At 52.7% G+C, this 13,676-nt stretch overlaps 2 protein-coding genes across 6 annotated transcripts in view; both read right to left on the bottom strand.

The window, feature by feature from the left end:
* The window catches only part of Lzts2 (leucine zipper tumor suppressor 2), a 12,168-nt gene extending 3,936 nt beyond the window's left edge, over positions 1 to 8,232 (bottom strand). Inside the window, exons 1-2 of one of the 4 annotated variants that reach the window (XM_021151682.2) lie at positions 8,088 to 8,232; positions 1,762 to 2,211 (exon numbers count right to left, since the gene is read on the bottom strand). In XM_021151682.2, coding sequence (XP_021007341.1) covers positions 1,762 to 2,169 — 408 coding nt within the window. In that variant the 5' untranslated portion in view covers positions 2,170 to 2,211; positions 8,088 to 8,232. Of the gene's footprint in view, positions 1 to 1,761; positions 2,212 to 5,294; positions 5,387 to 8,087 lie in introns of those variants that run through there. The other 3 variants (XM_021151684.2, XM_021151685.2, XM_021151683.2) reach the window with 3 other exon arrangements.
* A 2,354-nt stretch (positions 8,233 to 10,586) lies between these two features.
* The window catches only part of Twnk (twinkle mtDNA helicase), a 7,362-nt gene continuing 4,272 nt past the window's right edge, over positions 10,587 to 13,676 (bottom strand). For both annotated transcript variants that reach the window (XM_021151440.2, XM_021151439.2), the window contains exons 3-5: positions 13,090 to 13,197; positions 12,772 to 12,913; positions 10,587 to 11,797 (exon numbers count right to left, since the gene is read on the bottom strand). In XM_021151440.2, the coding sequence (XP_021007099.1) occupies positions 11,477 to 11,797; positions 12,772 to 12,913; positions 13,090 to 13,197 (571 nt within the window). In that variant the 3' untranslated portion in view covers positions 10,587 to 11,476. The remainder of the gene's footprint in view (positions 11,798 to 12,771; positions 12,914 to 13,089; positions 13,198 to 13,676) is intronic.

Below are 13,676 nucleotides of genomic sequence, written 5' to 3'. Positions count from 1 at the left end.
CCCGGCTCTATTGCCCTTTTTAAAATGTTATTTCTGTTGCTTTTCTGAGACAGGGTTTTACTTTACTGGCCTGAGCTCACTCACTTTGTATCCCCAAGCTAGGCAAGGTTTCTCTGCCTTTTAAGATGGGGGAGGGGGGGCGCCTGGAGAGATGGCTCAGCGGTTAAGAGAACTGACTATTCTTCTGAAGGTCCTGAGTTCAAATCCCAGCAACCACATGGTGGCTCACAACCACCCGTAATGAGATCTGATGCCCTCTTCTGATGTGTTCAAAGACAGCTACAGTGTACTTATGTGTAATAATAAATAAACCTTTAAAAACAAAACAAAAACAAACAAAGATTACAGGGTGTGTGCCGGGCAGTGGTGGTGCACGCCTTTAATCCCAGCACTTGAGGCAGAGGCAGAGGCAGGCAGATTTCTGAGTTCAAGGCCAGCCACCATGGTCTACAGAGTGAGTTCCAGGACAGCCAGGATTATACAGTGAAACTCTGTCTCCAAAAACCAAACCAAACCAACCCAAAAAAAACAAACAAGCAAAAACCAAGATTACAGGTGTGTCATACCAAGCCCAGTTTGTTTGCGTGATTTTTCAAAACACTAATGTGTTTAAGTCTGTGTGTGTGTGGTGTATATGTATGTTTTATGTGCGTGAGTGTGCACACACTGGTGACTGTGTATGAAGAGACCAAATGTCAAAGTCAGGTGTTTTCCTCAGTTACTTTCCACCTAATTTGTTATACAGCCTCTGAACCTGGAGCTCACCAACCCAGGCAGCCTGACTGGCCAGCAAGCTCCAGGGATCTGCCTGTCTGCCCGTCAAGTACTGAGATTCCAGTCCTTTGCCACAATGGCCAGCTTCTTACATTACAGGGGTACTGGGGATCTGAACTCAGATCCTTGTGTTTATGCAGCAAGCATCTCACCCACTTTGCTATCTCTTCAAGCCTCAAACCTTGATCTTTCAAAACTGTCTCACTACTCCTCCCCATACAGGGTCCTCAAGTCCTAGAAATTAAAAACAACTCTTTCCCTCTAGCAGCAGGCCTCTAATTGCCTATTCACATTAAGTCATTCAAAATGCTCATTTTCAATCATAATAGCCACGCAAACAAAACATGATCCTCTTCTCATATTAAAAACAAGGATGGCCGGGCGTGGTGGCACACGCCTTTAATCCCAGCACTCGGGAGGCAGAGGCAGGCGGCTTTCTGAGTTCGAGGCCAGCCTGGTCTACAAAGTGAGTTCCAGGACAGCCAAGGCTACAGAGAGAAACCATGTCTCAAAAAACAAAATAGGGCTGGTGAGATGGCTCAGTGGGTAAGAGCACCCGACTGCTCTTCCGAAGGTCCAGAGTTCAAATCCCAGCAACCACATGGTGGCTCACAACCACCCGTACTGAGATCTGACGCCCTCTTCTGGAGTGTCTGAAGACAGCTACAGTGTACTTACATATAATAAATAAATAAATCTTTAAAAAAAAAAATAAAATAAAAATAACTCAAACAATTACTATATTGTTCATTTGAGGGTGCTGGGTACTTTACTAAGTATTAATTCTAACAGGAACCTACAAAGATTAGCCTCTAACCGTAACCGTAAAGACACAGAAAATGGGGCTCAGACAGGTTATTTCCCTGAGCCAGAAGGAGTGGTAAAACAGAACCCATATTCTTCGCTCTATAGATGCTTCCAAATTCTAGCTTCCCTGAGGGGCTCCTGGCTTCCCACCCAGATCCTCCCAAGAAGGCTGCCCGTTACCTTCTCCAGCTTTCCAGAGACAGGGATGAGCTTTGGTGGGGGCCCACGGAGGTGGGCATTGTGTGCCTGATGTTCCCGGGGATCTTCAACATCACTGCTGGGGCTGGAAGGAGACTCTGTCCGGAAGTCCTCATTGACATAGGTAAAGCTATTGCCTGGGACAGCCTTCCTCGGTGGCACAGCGGGGCAGAGCGGTTCCTGTGCCTCGTAGCCACCCCGTAGCAGCCCATCCTGCTGGCGGAAGAAGGTGGGCCCAGGGACACCATGATGTCGTTGAGGAGCAGGTCCCCCGGGGCAGGGCCGGCCTGAGATAAGACTGCTCACGCTGCCCATTGCTGGAGTTTTGGGGGCAGTGGCTGTCTCACGTGCGGGCTCCAGAGGCACTGGCAGAGTGTGCACAATGGCCATGGTGGCAGAGGCTCAGGCCTGGCCAGGGGCCTCCGGGGCAACCTGTGAGCAGGGCATTGGTGTCAGAGTCCCTGCACCTTGAGGATCCTCCCCCTATAGGCCTGCTCCTGACCCCCTCCTCCAGATAGAACATTCCCCATATAGGAAAAAGGCTTCCCCTCCAAGAACTAGCATGAACCTCGAGTTCCTCTGGGCCTCAACTCTAGTCTGGAACAAGGCTAAGGAATAACTTGACCACACAGAGACGAAGGAATGGGAGATCTAAAAGTTTATACAGGGTTCCTTGGCAGAGAAGACCCAGTTTAAACCCCAACCTGTATCCCCTATATAACCAAAGACTCAGATTGGGCAGAGATCCCTAACTCTAGCTCCCAGTACAGGTCCCTACTCTCCTGGGACAGGTGGCCTCATTACTGGGCTGTTTGGGCAGAGGACACGTCAGGGATGCAATCAGCAACTCGGATGGTAATTAGGGAACAAAGAGTCAAAGCCAGGTGCTGTCCAGCCTCCCACCACTGGGCCTCAGTTTCTCCCAGACACTCAGGCGGCTTCGAGGGTGGAGCTGGCCAAACAGGAAACCTTACAGGTCTTAGGAATCCACAGGTGCCCTCTGGGGTCTGTCTCTCCTACCTCCCAGGGGTTGATGCAGGCTGCGCCTGTGTCCAAATCAACTCTTAGCTCTGCCATCACTCAGGACTAAGGGAGCCTACCCCAGGCCCTGTCCCACTGCCAACCTTTATAAACCTTCCTGCTTTAGTTGATCTTCAGAATAACCCCTATGGAATTTGAGCAGGAGCCCATTACCACATCTGGTAGGAGCTCAAGTAAGATGGCTGGCTCCGCCTCCCCTAGTCTTGCTCCTTCCTGGAAAGGACAGTAAGCCTGCACCCGGAACGGAACTCCCGCCCAGTCCCAAGGCTGCTGATGACCAAGACTTAGGCATCTGCTGAAGTCATCACAGAGCACAGGGGCCAAAAAGTGGACTGAGGATCCATGAAAAAGAAGAGTGTGTGTGTGTACATTTACTTGTAGGTGTGAGTACATAGACAGGGTCATAAAAAATGAACAGTATCTGTGAGAATATGCATGAAGCTGTGCAGTCGATGTGGGTTTAGACAGATGTCAGTACGTTCATACATATGTGTATATGTGTGTGTGTGTGATGTAGGGGACATGACAAAACCAAACAGGGTGGTGCTATGTACCATAGGTGGGCCTCAAACTCAGATCCTCTTGCCTCAGAGAGCTGGGATTCTAACCTTGTGCTACTATGCCCAGCTGTATGTGTGCTTTTTTTTTTTTTTTTTTGGTTTTTCGAGACAGGGTCTTTTTGTATAGCTCTGGCTATCCTGGAACTCACTCTGTAGACCAGGCTGGCCCTGAAATCAGAAATCGGCCTGCTTCTGCCTCTGCTTCCAAAAGTGCTGGGATTAAAGGCATGCACCACCACTGCCTGTTTTGAATTCTTTTTTTTGTTGTTTTGTTTTGTTTGTTTGTTTGTTTTTCCAAGACAGGGTTTCTCTGTGTAGCCCTGGCTGCCCTGGAACTTGCTCTGTAGAGCAGACTGGCCTTGAATTCAAAGATCCACCTCTTACTGCCTTCCGAGGGCTGGAATTAAAGGCGTGTGTGTTACCACGACTAGGCTGTATGTGTGAATTCTTATGTTTTACAAGGTTATGAGTTTCATTAACTTAGAAAGCACACCGCACAGTTATTAATGTGTATAAAACAAATCAATCTGTGGGCTCTGGATGTCACTATATGACAAAAAAGAGAAATGTTTGGATAGATATACCAGTCTGTCCACACATATGTGAGGTTTGTGTAAATAGCATTAAATCTTCCAGTCACCCATCCTCAGTAAGCCATTTTCTTCTCCTAGCATGAAATCCTAGGGAAATCCTCACTTCTTTGAGTCCATTGAGTCAAGTCTCTCATAGACTGAGACACACACAAATCTCTACGGGACGCCTGCAGTCCTCCCGGGACAGTTATATGGATTCCTATGTATGGATTGTACACAAGAAAAGTGTGTGAAAGTTCCTCAGCGTTCTGGGAGTGCGTGGGGACCTGGGTGACATTCAAAGCCACCAATGTGAATGGGAACTCCTCCTCCCTAAAACTTTTTTTAACTTAAGAGTTTGAAGAGAGGTGAGATCACAGGGCCTGACGCCCTTGCCCCATCTTATCTTTGTATATTGTTCTCCACTAAGCGCCTTAAGACCAGAGACTCACAAGAGTCCAGCTTGAGGAAGGAGTTGCCGAGAGCTAGGGTAGGAACTGAAATGCAGCAACTGCTCTGTAGGGTAGGTACGGAGATCGCCCCCAAAAGGTCCAGCCTAAGGATGGAGACTGCTCCACAGTATAGCGAGGAGTAAGAAGGGGCTGGCACTCTTGTCCCTACTCCAGGGGACACAGAAAATGAGACCCAGAAGGAAGGGCAAGGGCCGGCCGGGGTAGACACTCAGAGACAGAAGACAGAAGAGACAAAGGCCAAGAGGCTCAGACACAAGGAGCCAGAGGCAGACCCATGAGCTAGGGTCGCTGAAGCTACACAGGCAAGGACCCCTAAAGCCAGAGGAGCCATAGAGCTGAGCTCTGAGGGCCAGGCGTCTGGAAAGCCAGGCCTAGCCAGCCTGGCTCCCGCTCTTGAGGCCCAAGAGAGAAGGAGGGGCAAGCGGCTCCATTTTGAGAAATGCGTTTGTAGCTGTGGGAAAAAGAAACCCCTGGTTCTCCCCAGCACTCCCTGACCTATCACTATGGTACACAGACCCCTGCGCCCCCACCCCAGCAAGTAAGCTGGGGGTTCTAGAGTCTGGGGCCGCGCCAGGGCCTGAGATGAGTCTGGCCCACGTCCCAACTCTCTGACCTCAGGGCTGGGGTTGGAGAGTTGGGGAAAGTCCCCCCAACACACACACTCAAACTCCAGAGACCAGTCAAGCAGGATCCAGTCTGGGATCACGAGTTGCCATTCCGAGACTGAAAGCCCAGAGTCCTACCCCACCCCCTCCGGCCACCCACAATAGTCCCCTCCTTCCATAAACTGGGGGCGTCTATGGAATGCCACCTCCCCACCGGGCCGCATCGCTTAGAAGTTGGGGCACCCTCAGCCCTGGACCCCTCACCTCCGCCGCGCTGCTCCATGCTCAGCCCCGGGCCGCCCCAGCACTCCACAGGCGCGCCGCCCGCTCCAGCCCGCGCGCGGCCACTCGGAGCTGCCCGGCTCGGCCCCGCCTCCGCCCAGCCGGCGCCCCCGGCCCTGACCGGCCCCCGCCCGGCCCGAGTGGGCGGTGCGCGCCGATCGGGGGGAGGGGTCCGAGGGGCGTCCCCGCCCCGGGGAGCGGACACGCGCAAGTAACCCACGTCACGCGTGCCAGCCAGGGCGCACGCGGGGGCTGCTCGGCGGCGCTCGGGATTCCTCCCAGAGTGGCCTAGCGACTGTGTGTGTGTGTGTGTGTTATGTGTGTTGTGTATGTTTTGTGTGTGTGTGGGTGTGTGTGTGTGTGTGTGTGTGTTAGGAGGCTCGGCCGGCTCGAGACTCATCGAGCCGGGTCACCATCGCCTATCCCCGCCGGAGCCCGAGGGCCAGCGGCAGCTGGTCATTGTTCCAGCACAAAGAGCCAAGGCGCGGCGCCAGCCCCGCCCCTCCCCCTCCGCTCCTCTAGGAGAAGCTTCCCTCTTCAGTCCAGTCTCTAGCTTCCCGGTCCAAGGGGAGGCCGAGGGGGTCAGCCGTCCCTCTCCGGTTGCCGGCTCCTGGGCACAAGTTGAGGGACTGGCTCGGTCGCTGTCTGTCCCACCCCCAGCAGGCTGGAGGTCACACGCTTGGATTTTCCAAAGCGGCGCCACCTGGTGGCCCCTTCCAGCAACTTACCAGCCTCCCCCACCAAGACCCCCACCAATCCCACTCCCTTTCCAGCACCCTCGGGCCGCGAGCCCAGGCTTGTCCCTGGCATGGCTCCAGTCTCCCCAGCCGAACCTCGGGGTCATTTGCTATGAGAAGGGTCGCTGGTCAAAGGGGAGGGGGATACCTGACCCCCAATAATCTCAAGAACGAACAGCTCAAACCTACACTGGCTCTGCAGCAGACATCCCAAAGTCTTTCTCGGGGGTCACAAATATTTTTACCCTCTTGAAAACAACAGCCTTAACACCCACACGACCTTTCCCACATTCAGTCTCGGGCAGCCACAGTCAGTCTCATCCATCACGTGGCTCCATAGTCCTTCATTCCATAATCCTTCAGGCCAACTCACAGAAGGCTTGGTGTTGCGTGCACGGGAGAGTGCACAAGAGCCCTTTGCATCCAGTCACATTCTTTAAATACACTCAGTCTCCCAACCCTCTTCCACGCAATGACAGCCGGATTCAGCCACACCGGAAACTTCTTACATCATATTCACAAACTACCCACTTTCCCTGAGGGGTCTCTGTGACCTGCTCAGGTCAGCCGACCTCACATCTTCTGGCAAGGCCATCCTCCCTTCCTCGATCCCCCCCCTCCCCAGGGCCAAGGCCTGCCAGAGCTGGGCTCAGCCCCAGGAAGAAACACCCCCCCCCCCTTCCAGGCCACAGCCTGGCCGGCTCTCAGCTCTATTTTTAGCTCCATGGAAAGGGTTGTTTTTCTTTCTTTTTCCCTGGAAAGGAAAACACAGCCTAGCCACCCTCAGGCTCACTCCAGCCCCTCAGCTTCACAAGAACAGACCGAACCTCTCTCCCTAACAGAAACCCCCTCCTCTGGCCTTGCCCTGATCCCTGCCTCCTGGGGCACCGAGAACCTCCTCCCCTTTCTGGCCTCCAGCCCAGAAGCTCAAGCAGCAGCTGGGCTCAGCATGTGGCCGGGTGAGGGGTGGGGGGAATGAAGGATGGGGGCCGGAGGGGGAGAGAGGCTGCAGCCCCCTCTTTCACTTTCAGAGAGGGGATTCTGAAAATCCCTTCTTCCACCTAGAGGAGGCAAACTCCCCTTAGGTTTAAGGATATATTTACTCTTAGTGCGTTCCCTTTGAGGAGGGGTGAGCGGAGACTCTTCTTGCATGAGTGGGCTATTTGTGCCCAGTCCTGCAAGGGGTGGAGGTGGCGGTAGGAAGAGGACCTAAAGACAGAGCTGTATGAGACCGGGGCAGCTGTCTGGGGCCATCAAGGTCCTCTCGGATACCTTTCAAGGATATGGGTTCCAAGAACGTGCTAGTGAGCTCCAAGGCAAGGAGCCCAAGTTAGCCCCAACCCTCTCCAGGCCTCCGGGTCACCCAGGCCCCCAGGGGCGTTGAGCTCCCATTCTGGGTGAGAGGATTTATCATCATTCCAGGTGAAGTGTGGAATAAAGCTCCGTACAGGGTAAAACGAACATGCTAGGACCAGCGGAGAGGTAGATGAGAGGGGTGTCCCAGCCTAGACAAGAGTTGGGGAGCACTGCCCACCGGTCTGCGAAGCAATCACGTGCTCAACGCCTGTTTACGTCTTGGTCTTCACCTGCAGGCAGCCGGCAGGGAAGCAGGAACCGCCTGGTGCGACAAACCCCGCCCGCCCCCGCCGATAGTCTCAGGGCGTCCCCTTTCTCTCACTCAGACTTGGGCAGAAAAACTCAGCGTCCAGGTCGCGGGGTGGGGTGGGGGATCGCGCGAGATGGTGGTACTGCCATTGGGACAGCTAAGGTACCTCGCTGTGTTTGTCCTTTCCTGAGCACACGTGTGTTCGCGTCCTAAGTGAATGCATGGGTGTATGGGTGTGTGTGTGTGTGTGTGTGTGTGTGTGTGTGTGTGTGTCGGCGCGTGTGTGCAAGTTTTCCTGCTCCTTTGCTGTTGTTTCGCCTGCGGTCCACAGAGTGCGGACCCTTTCCTCATCCCAAGACGCGTAAAGTTCTCTCTAAAGTGAGGACCTGCGGGAAGCCGGAGCTCCTGCACCCCGTCCGCCCCACCACTCACCCAGCGTCACCTGCGCCGCTGCTCACTTTTTGGCCCGGCTCCCGCTCCAGCGTGCCTATTTCCTCGTCGCGAAAGAACTCTACTTCTCCAGCCGGCTCCGGGCTCAGCGCTCCCGGCTCCCCGCTCCCGCCAGGCCAGCCCTGGAAGAGTGGGGCGGGGCGGCTGAAGCCGCGCCCCCCCCCGAGGGGAGTGGTCTGCCCCGCACCTCCAAATAGCTAACCTAGTACCCAACCCAAAAGTAGCCCGACCCAGTACCCAGTCCAAAAGTAGCCTGGTGGTGGCCTAAGGCTGTCTCTCTGGCCTTTTGACTGCACAGCATACTGACTTTTGACCTAAGGGGAGGGCAGGCGTAACTGACGTTTAAGCTACCTGGCAGCCTTAACTAAGGCACAGTAGAGCTTGCCTCTCTCCTGCTCTGTGGGGAACTCAGTCCGGTCCACTCTGCTCACAACCAGAAGAGGGAAAATCCCTAGGAAGCAGACAAAGAAGTATCGAGTTTCATAAAACACACACACACACATACACACACTCACACTCATTAGGGCTGGGGCTGGCTGGGGCTGTCCTGGCAGACCTAGTACCGCCTCTTTCCCTGGAGTAGTTAGCAACTCAGGTGAGAAAGCTGCTAGTCCTGGCCCCCCATAGGGCACGGCTAGGCTTCCCTTAGACCCATAAAGTCCCACCCACAGGAGCAAACAGGAAGTTGGCCTGTATTTCAGGGACGTACCAAAGGCTCCCTTCCTCCCTGACTTACCAGGTATATTGTGGAAAGGCTTAAGTTTACAGCTCTCTGAGCCAGGCCCACTGCCTGAGTAGTTGGCTCAGGAGACCAAGGTGAGGTTGGTCTCAGACTCGCCCACATTACAGCTGTTGAAGACCTAAAGCCGCCCCCTCACGGTCACGTGAGACCCAATGTAAGTCTGAAAGCAGGGCTGCAGATCTAATCTGACCCTGCTAGGCCAGACCTTTCCAGGAGGTCTCTGGAACATGGAGTAAGTGGGACACAGGGTGACACGACACATCCCAGGTGATTTGCTTCAAGCCACTTTGAGTATGTGGATAGAAAGTGCCTCCTCGGAACTTTATACTAAAGATATAGGAACTGAACTTACCTAGCGTCTGGGCTCCAATGGCTACTGAGCATATTTTGTGCTAGAGCTTGCTGTGGGGAGTTTAGGGCAGGTAGGAAGAGGAATGTGTTTGTGTAGGGGGTGTGTTAGCTAGCCTTCCTCCTCCTCTTCTTCCTCATTCTGGTTTGTGCAGTGTGGGGGTGTGCGCCAGCCAGGAGGGTGGAGCTGTCTCTCTCTCTGCTGATTTACAGCCCTCACAAACTCCAAAGGAAACTACAGGATTGTCTGAGGACACACCAGGCATTTTAGGGAGAGTAGAATACAGAATCCATGCTCTGATAGGAGTGATCTCTCTCTGTACATCTGGAAGGCATGGCTGACTTAAATATTTCAGACCCTGGTTGAGGCCTAGAGCAGCCAACTGCTGGGAATGATTACTGCAGGATTAGAGAGGCCTGGCTCCAGCCAGTCTGGGAGAGACCCCCAGGAAGGCAGACCCTGGAGGAGCTACCCCCACCCCTAGGTTCTTCCCCACCACCAACAGCTTTGCAAGCAATTGTTTCAGGTCTTTGTGGCTAGAGTTCTCAGAAACCCTGGACTCTACCATCTGGTTCTAAAAGCTTCCTCTTGGGTTGATTTGAAAAGGTTGCTCTTCCTCTAGGGAGTAAAAAAACCACCCCTCTACCTAGAGCAGAGGCTTGCTAATACCCCCAAACTTGAAATCGCTACTTTAGGGCATCAAACCAAGCGAAATGAAAAGGTCATTTAGCAGTATGCCTGGCAGTCTGTGGATTTCTTCTAAAACCTTCTGTAGCGCTTGGTAAACTGAGGCATCCGGGCCCCATGTCAAACTCCAAAACTCAGGGGAGAGACTGCCCTAAGCTCAGAGTTTTTAACAAATTCCCAGCTCGAGCACATGTTAAGGAGAGATGAGAGGATTCCAGAGGGAATGAATGAGGGTAAAGGGAAATTTTTGAGATAAAGTTTTGAATAGCCCAGTCTGGCCTAGACTTAGGATACTTGGAACTCCTGATCTTCTGCCCTCTACCTCCCAGGTGTTGGAATTAAAAGCATTCACCACCACGCCCAGCTAGGGCTGACTCTTGAGTCTACACTGAGATATGTGAATGGCTCACCTCACAGGTGAAGAGCGACAGCTGGTCAGGCAAGGCCTGGGTATGTGGCCCATTGACCCACATCTGTCAGGAATTTTATGGGGTCCTCAACACAGCACCCTGTTTCCCCTATGCCAAGGACAGTGTATCTCTAGGGGGTGAGATGTGAAGGCCCTGTACTGCTCCCTGCTATTTGGGAGCCTACGGCTCAGAGGTTGAAGTGGGGAAAAGGACCCATTTACTCCCAAGTCAGAGAAGAAATCCAATTAGTGTGGGGAGACACCTGGTGGACAAGTAAGAAAACACACAGAAAAACAAAGGCAATAGAAATGTTTCATTCAAACTGGAAAAGGCTCTACAAAAGAGTCCTAGCTCCAGCTGTCAGAGGCAGCATACAGTGAAATCGGCACCCAGGGGGCAGGCACTGCAGGCTTACAGCTTCTTTCCATGGTCCAGTGGGAAGCAGCTTCCATCTTTGAGGCCCTAAGAGTACAGGATCAGCACCTCAGATCAATTCTGCCTGGCTCTACAAAGCAGAGCAGAGAGGCTTGGTGCCTACCGCATCAGCCTTTGGCTCTGGAACTTCAGCAAACCTCCTGTTTCATGGCAGCTTCAGGGGCCTGGCCTCTTCATCTGCCTTGCTCATTCCCACCTGAGGGCCTGGCATGTTTCCGTCTGGATCTCTTTCTGCAGAGGTTCACAGGCCCATGTCTAGTTCTCCCACGCACTCTGCTCAGACACCTTTTCAGACTGACTAATCAAAACGAGCTGACAAGGCAGGCGGATTTCTGAGTTCGAGGCCAGCCTGGTCTACAAAGTGAGTTCCAGGACAGCCAGGGCTATACAGAGAAGAAATCCTGTCACGAAAAACCAACCAACCAACCAAACAAACAAAAAACAAAACAAAAACAAACCCAAAACGAGCTGAGTCTAGCATCCTTCCCTTTGCTTCGTTCCTTTCACCAAAATGCTGGCTCTTTGGAAACAGCCCTTGTCTTTTCAGTGCTATACAGAAAACCTATGGGGAAAAAACAAACACAAACCAGCATACAGGAGATTCCCCAATAGCTGCTCAATTAAAAATTTTCACCATGGAGTCCAGCCTTGGGCTGGGAAGGGTTCTGTAGCTCAGGACGATATGGAAGAGCCCCAGCAGAAGGCCTGCTCCACCAGGCTCATTTCAGCGAGCAGCAGTGCACTGCTTTCACCCTGAGGACTTGGAGGTATTTGGCTGGGCGGGGTTGGGGTCCTGGCCTAAGCAAGTCTCAGGGTTCTGATGCGCAGCCCCTTTTTTGCCAGAAGAAGATTTTTTGGCCACTAGTCCATTGTCGTCCTTGATCTTCTTGAGTCGGGCTTTGCTCTTGGGTGGGATAGAGAAGGTAAGGGAATTCTTGTTGAACTCCAGTGGGAAGACACCTACGTCTCCATCAAAGCGATTCTTGGACACCTGCAGATACCGTTTCCCAGGCCCAGTCACCAGCTTCCTATCCTGCAAGATCAGAACATTGTCTGCTTCTTGGCTTGCCTAAAGGAGAGGGGGCAGGAGAAAAAAAGACATGAGTGAAAGGCTGAGGGTGCAGGAAGGAGTGGAAAGAGTGGGAAAAGGAGGGGCTCAAGAGTACTGGCTGCTCTTTCAGAGGACCTATGTTCAATTCCCAGCACCTCCATGGTAGCTTACATATGTCTGTAACTCCAGTCCCAGGGAATCCAATGCTTTCTTCTGGCCTTTGTGGATACCAATATGCATGGTGGTGCACAGACATACATGCAGGTAAAACACCCATACACATTAAATAAATTTAACTTTAAAAAAAGGAAACAGTACCCCCTTGTCACCCAGCTCTTTAAACATCTAATCATATCCGATGCTGGAGCCGCTGAGTCTCCCAGCTGGAACTGACTCGACCATCTCAGACTCTGTGCTGCGGCTCCTGCTTTCCATGCCTCTCCTCATGGTGGTCCATCTTAGCTGCCCACCTTCCTCTCACTATTCATGTGTCACGTAGGGCCTCCTTTGACCCCCTACAATTGCCTTCTGCATTACTCATAGTTTTTGCAACTCAGCCTCCACTCCGCTTGCCTAGCTGAAACCTTGCATGGAAAAGGAATTGAGCAGACCGTTGGAGACCTCAGGACGGCGCTGGCCCTGTGGCTCAGAGGCCTCCCCATGTATTTGATAACCTGACACTTCCTGTCCGGAAGGTCAGCATGACTTTGGTTGGGAAGTCTCCCCGAGGTCACAGGATGACTCACTGTCCACTCCTCAAGAACCCGTGCTGCCTATCTCAGCACAACCCACGGAGCTGCAACCACCAGCTCTCACTCTCTGCTGCTAGCAAAGTGAATCCTAGGCCGCAAGGAATCAACTACCATCCCTGGTATCCCTCACCCATGCCCCCAGAGCCCATATCTTTCTTCTGTTCAGGGCAGTCATGAGCCTCTCAGGCTGAAGAGGACTGTTTCTGGCTACACCTCTCTAACTCCTCAGAGCCAACTCACTTTGGCTGAGCCGAAAATGGATGCCGTTTGCAGTTCCTTGTCGTCGTCTTCTTTCCGCGGGTGAATGACCAGAGTCACGTGGCAACTGTTGTCTGTAGCAAACTTCCGAAAGGCTCCAACAATGTAGTCTTGAGCTGCAATCCTGCGGCAACCAAGTTCAGCCACAGAAGAGGTTATCGGGTGGAGTATACAGACCCTTGAGCAAGGCACGCCACACAAACTGTCCCAGCCGTTACCCTCGCTACCTAAGGGTTCCCACTCGAGTCCGCACAGCTTCAAGAGGAGACAAGTGTGTTTCAGTTGACAAGAAGAACTCACCTGTCAGAGGAGAGCTGCTCCTGACCCATCATGAACTGCAAGTTGTCAATGACTACATGACAGACGTCATAGACGTAGACAGCATGTTGCATTGTGTCTATGACAGACCTGGGGAAGAGAAGTGGCCATTTAAATAGTCAACAAGTAGCCTCAGGACACTAGAGGGGGAAGAGCTTGCATCCTGAAAACACTGATGAAGACCCGCTCTTCTGACTTCCTGTTCTCTGAAAACCCCAAGCCTGTCTAAAGAGACTGGCTGGGAGTCTCACTGAAGCTGGAAAAAGAATCCAAGGTATGATGTGATCTCTCCAAAATGAAAGGCAAGGCTAGGAATGGTGACACACACCAGTTAATCCCAGCATTCTGAAGACAGAGGCAGGTAGATCTCTGTGAACTCAAGGGCAGCCTGGTCTACATAATGAAATCCAGGACAGCCAGAGCTATCAAGAGAGACCTGTCTCTAATTAATTAATTATCTCCTTAAAAAGTAACTGGGCAGGGGCTGGTGAGATGGCTCAGTGGGTAAGAGCACCCGACTGCTCTTCCGAAGGTCCAGAGTTCAAATCCCAGCAACCACATGGTGGCTC

Source organism: Mus caroli, chromosome 19 (assembly GCF_900094665.2).
Source record: "Mus caroli chromosome 19, CAROLI_EIJ_v1.1, whole genome shotgun sequence".
Taxonomy (NCBI): domain Eukaryota; kingdom Metazoa; phylum Chordata; class Mammalia; order Rodentia; family Muridae; genus Mus; species Mus caroli.
Note: the sequence above shows the minus strand (reverse complement) of the source record. Positions and strands in the feature narration are given on the sequence as shown.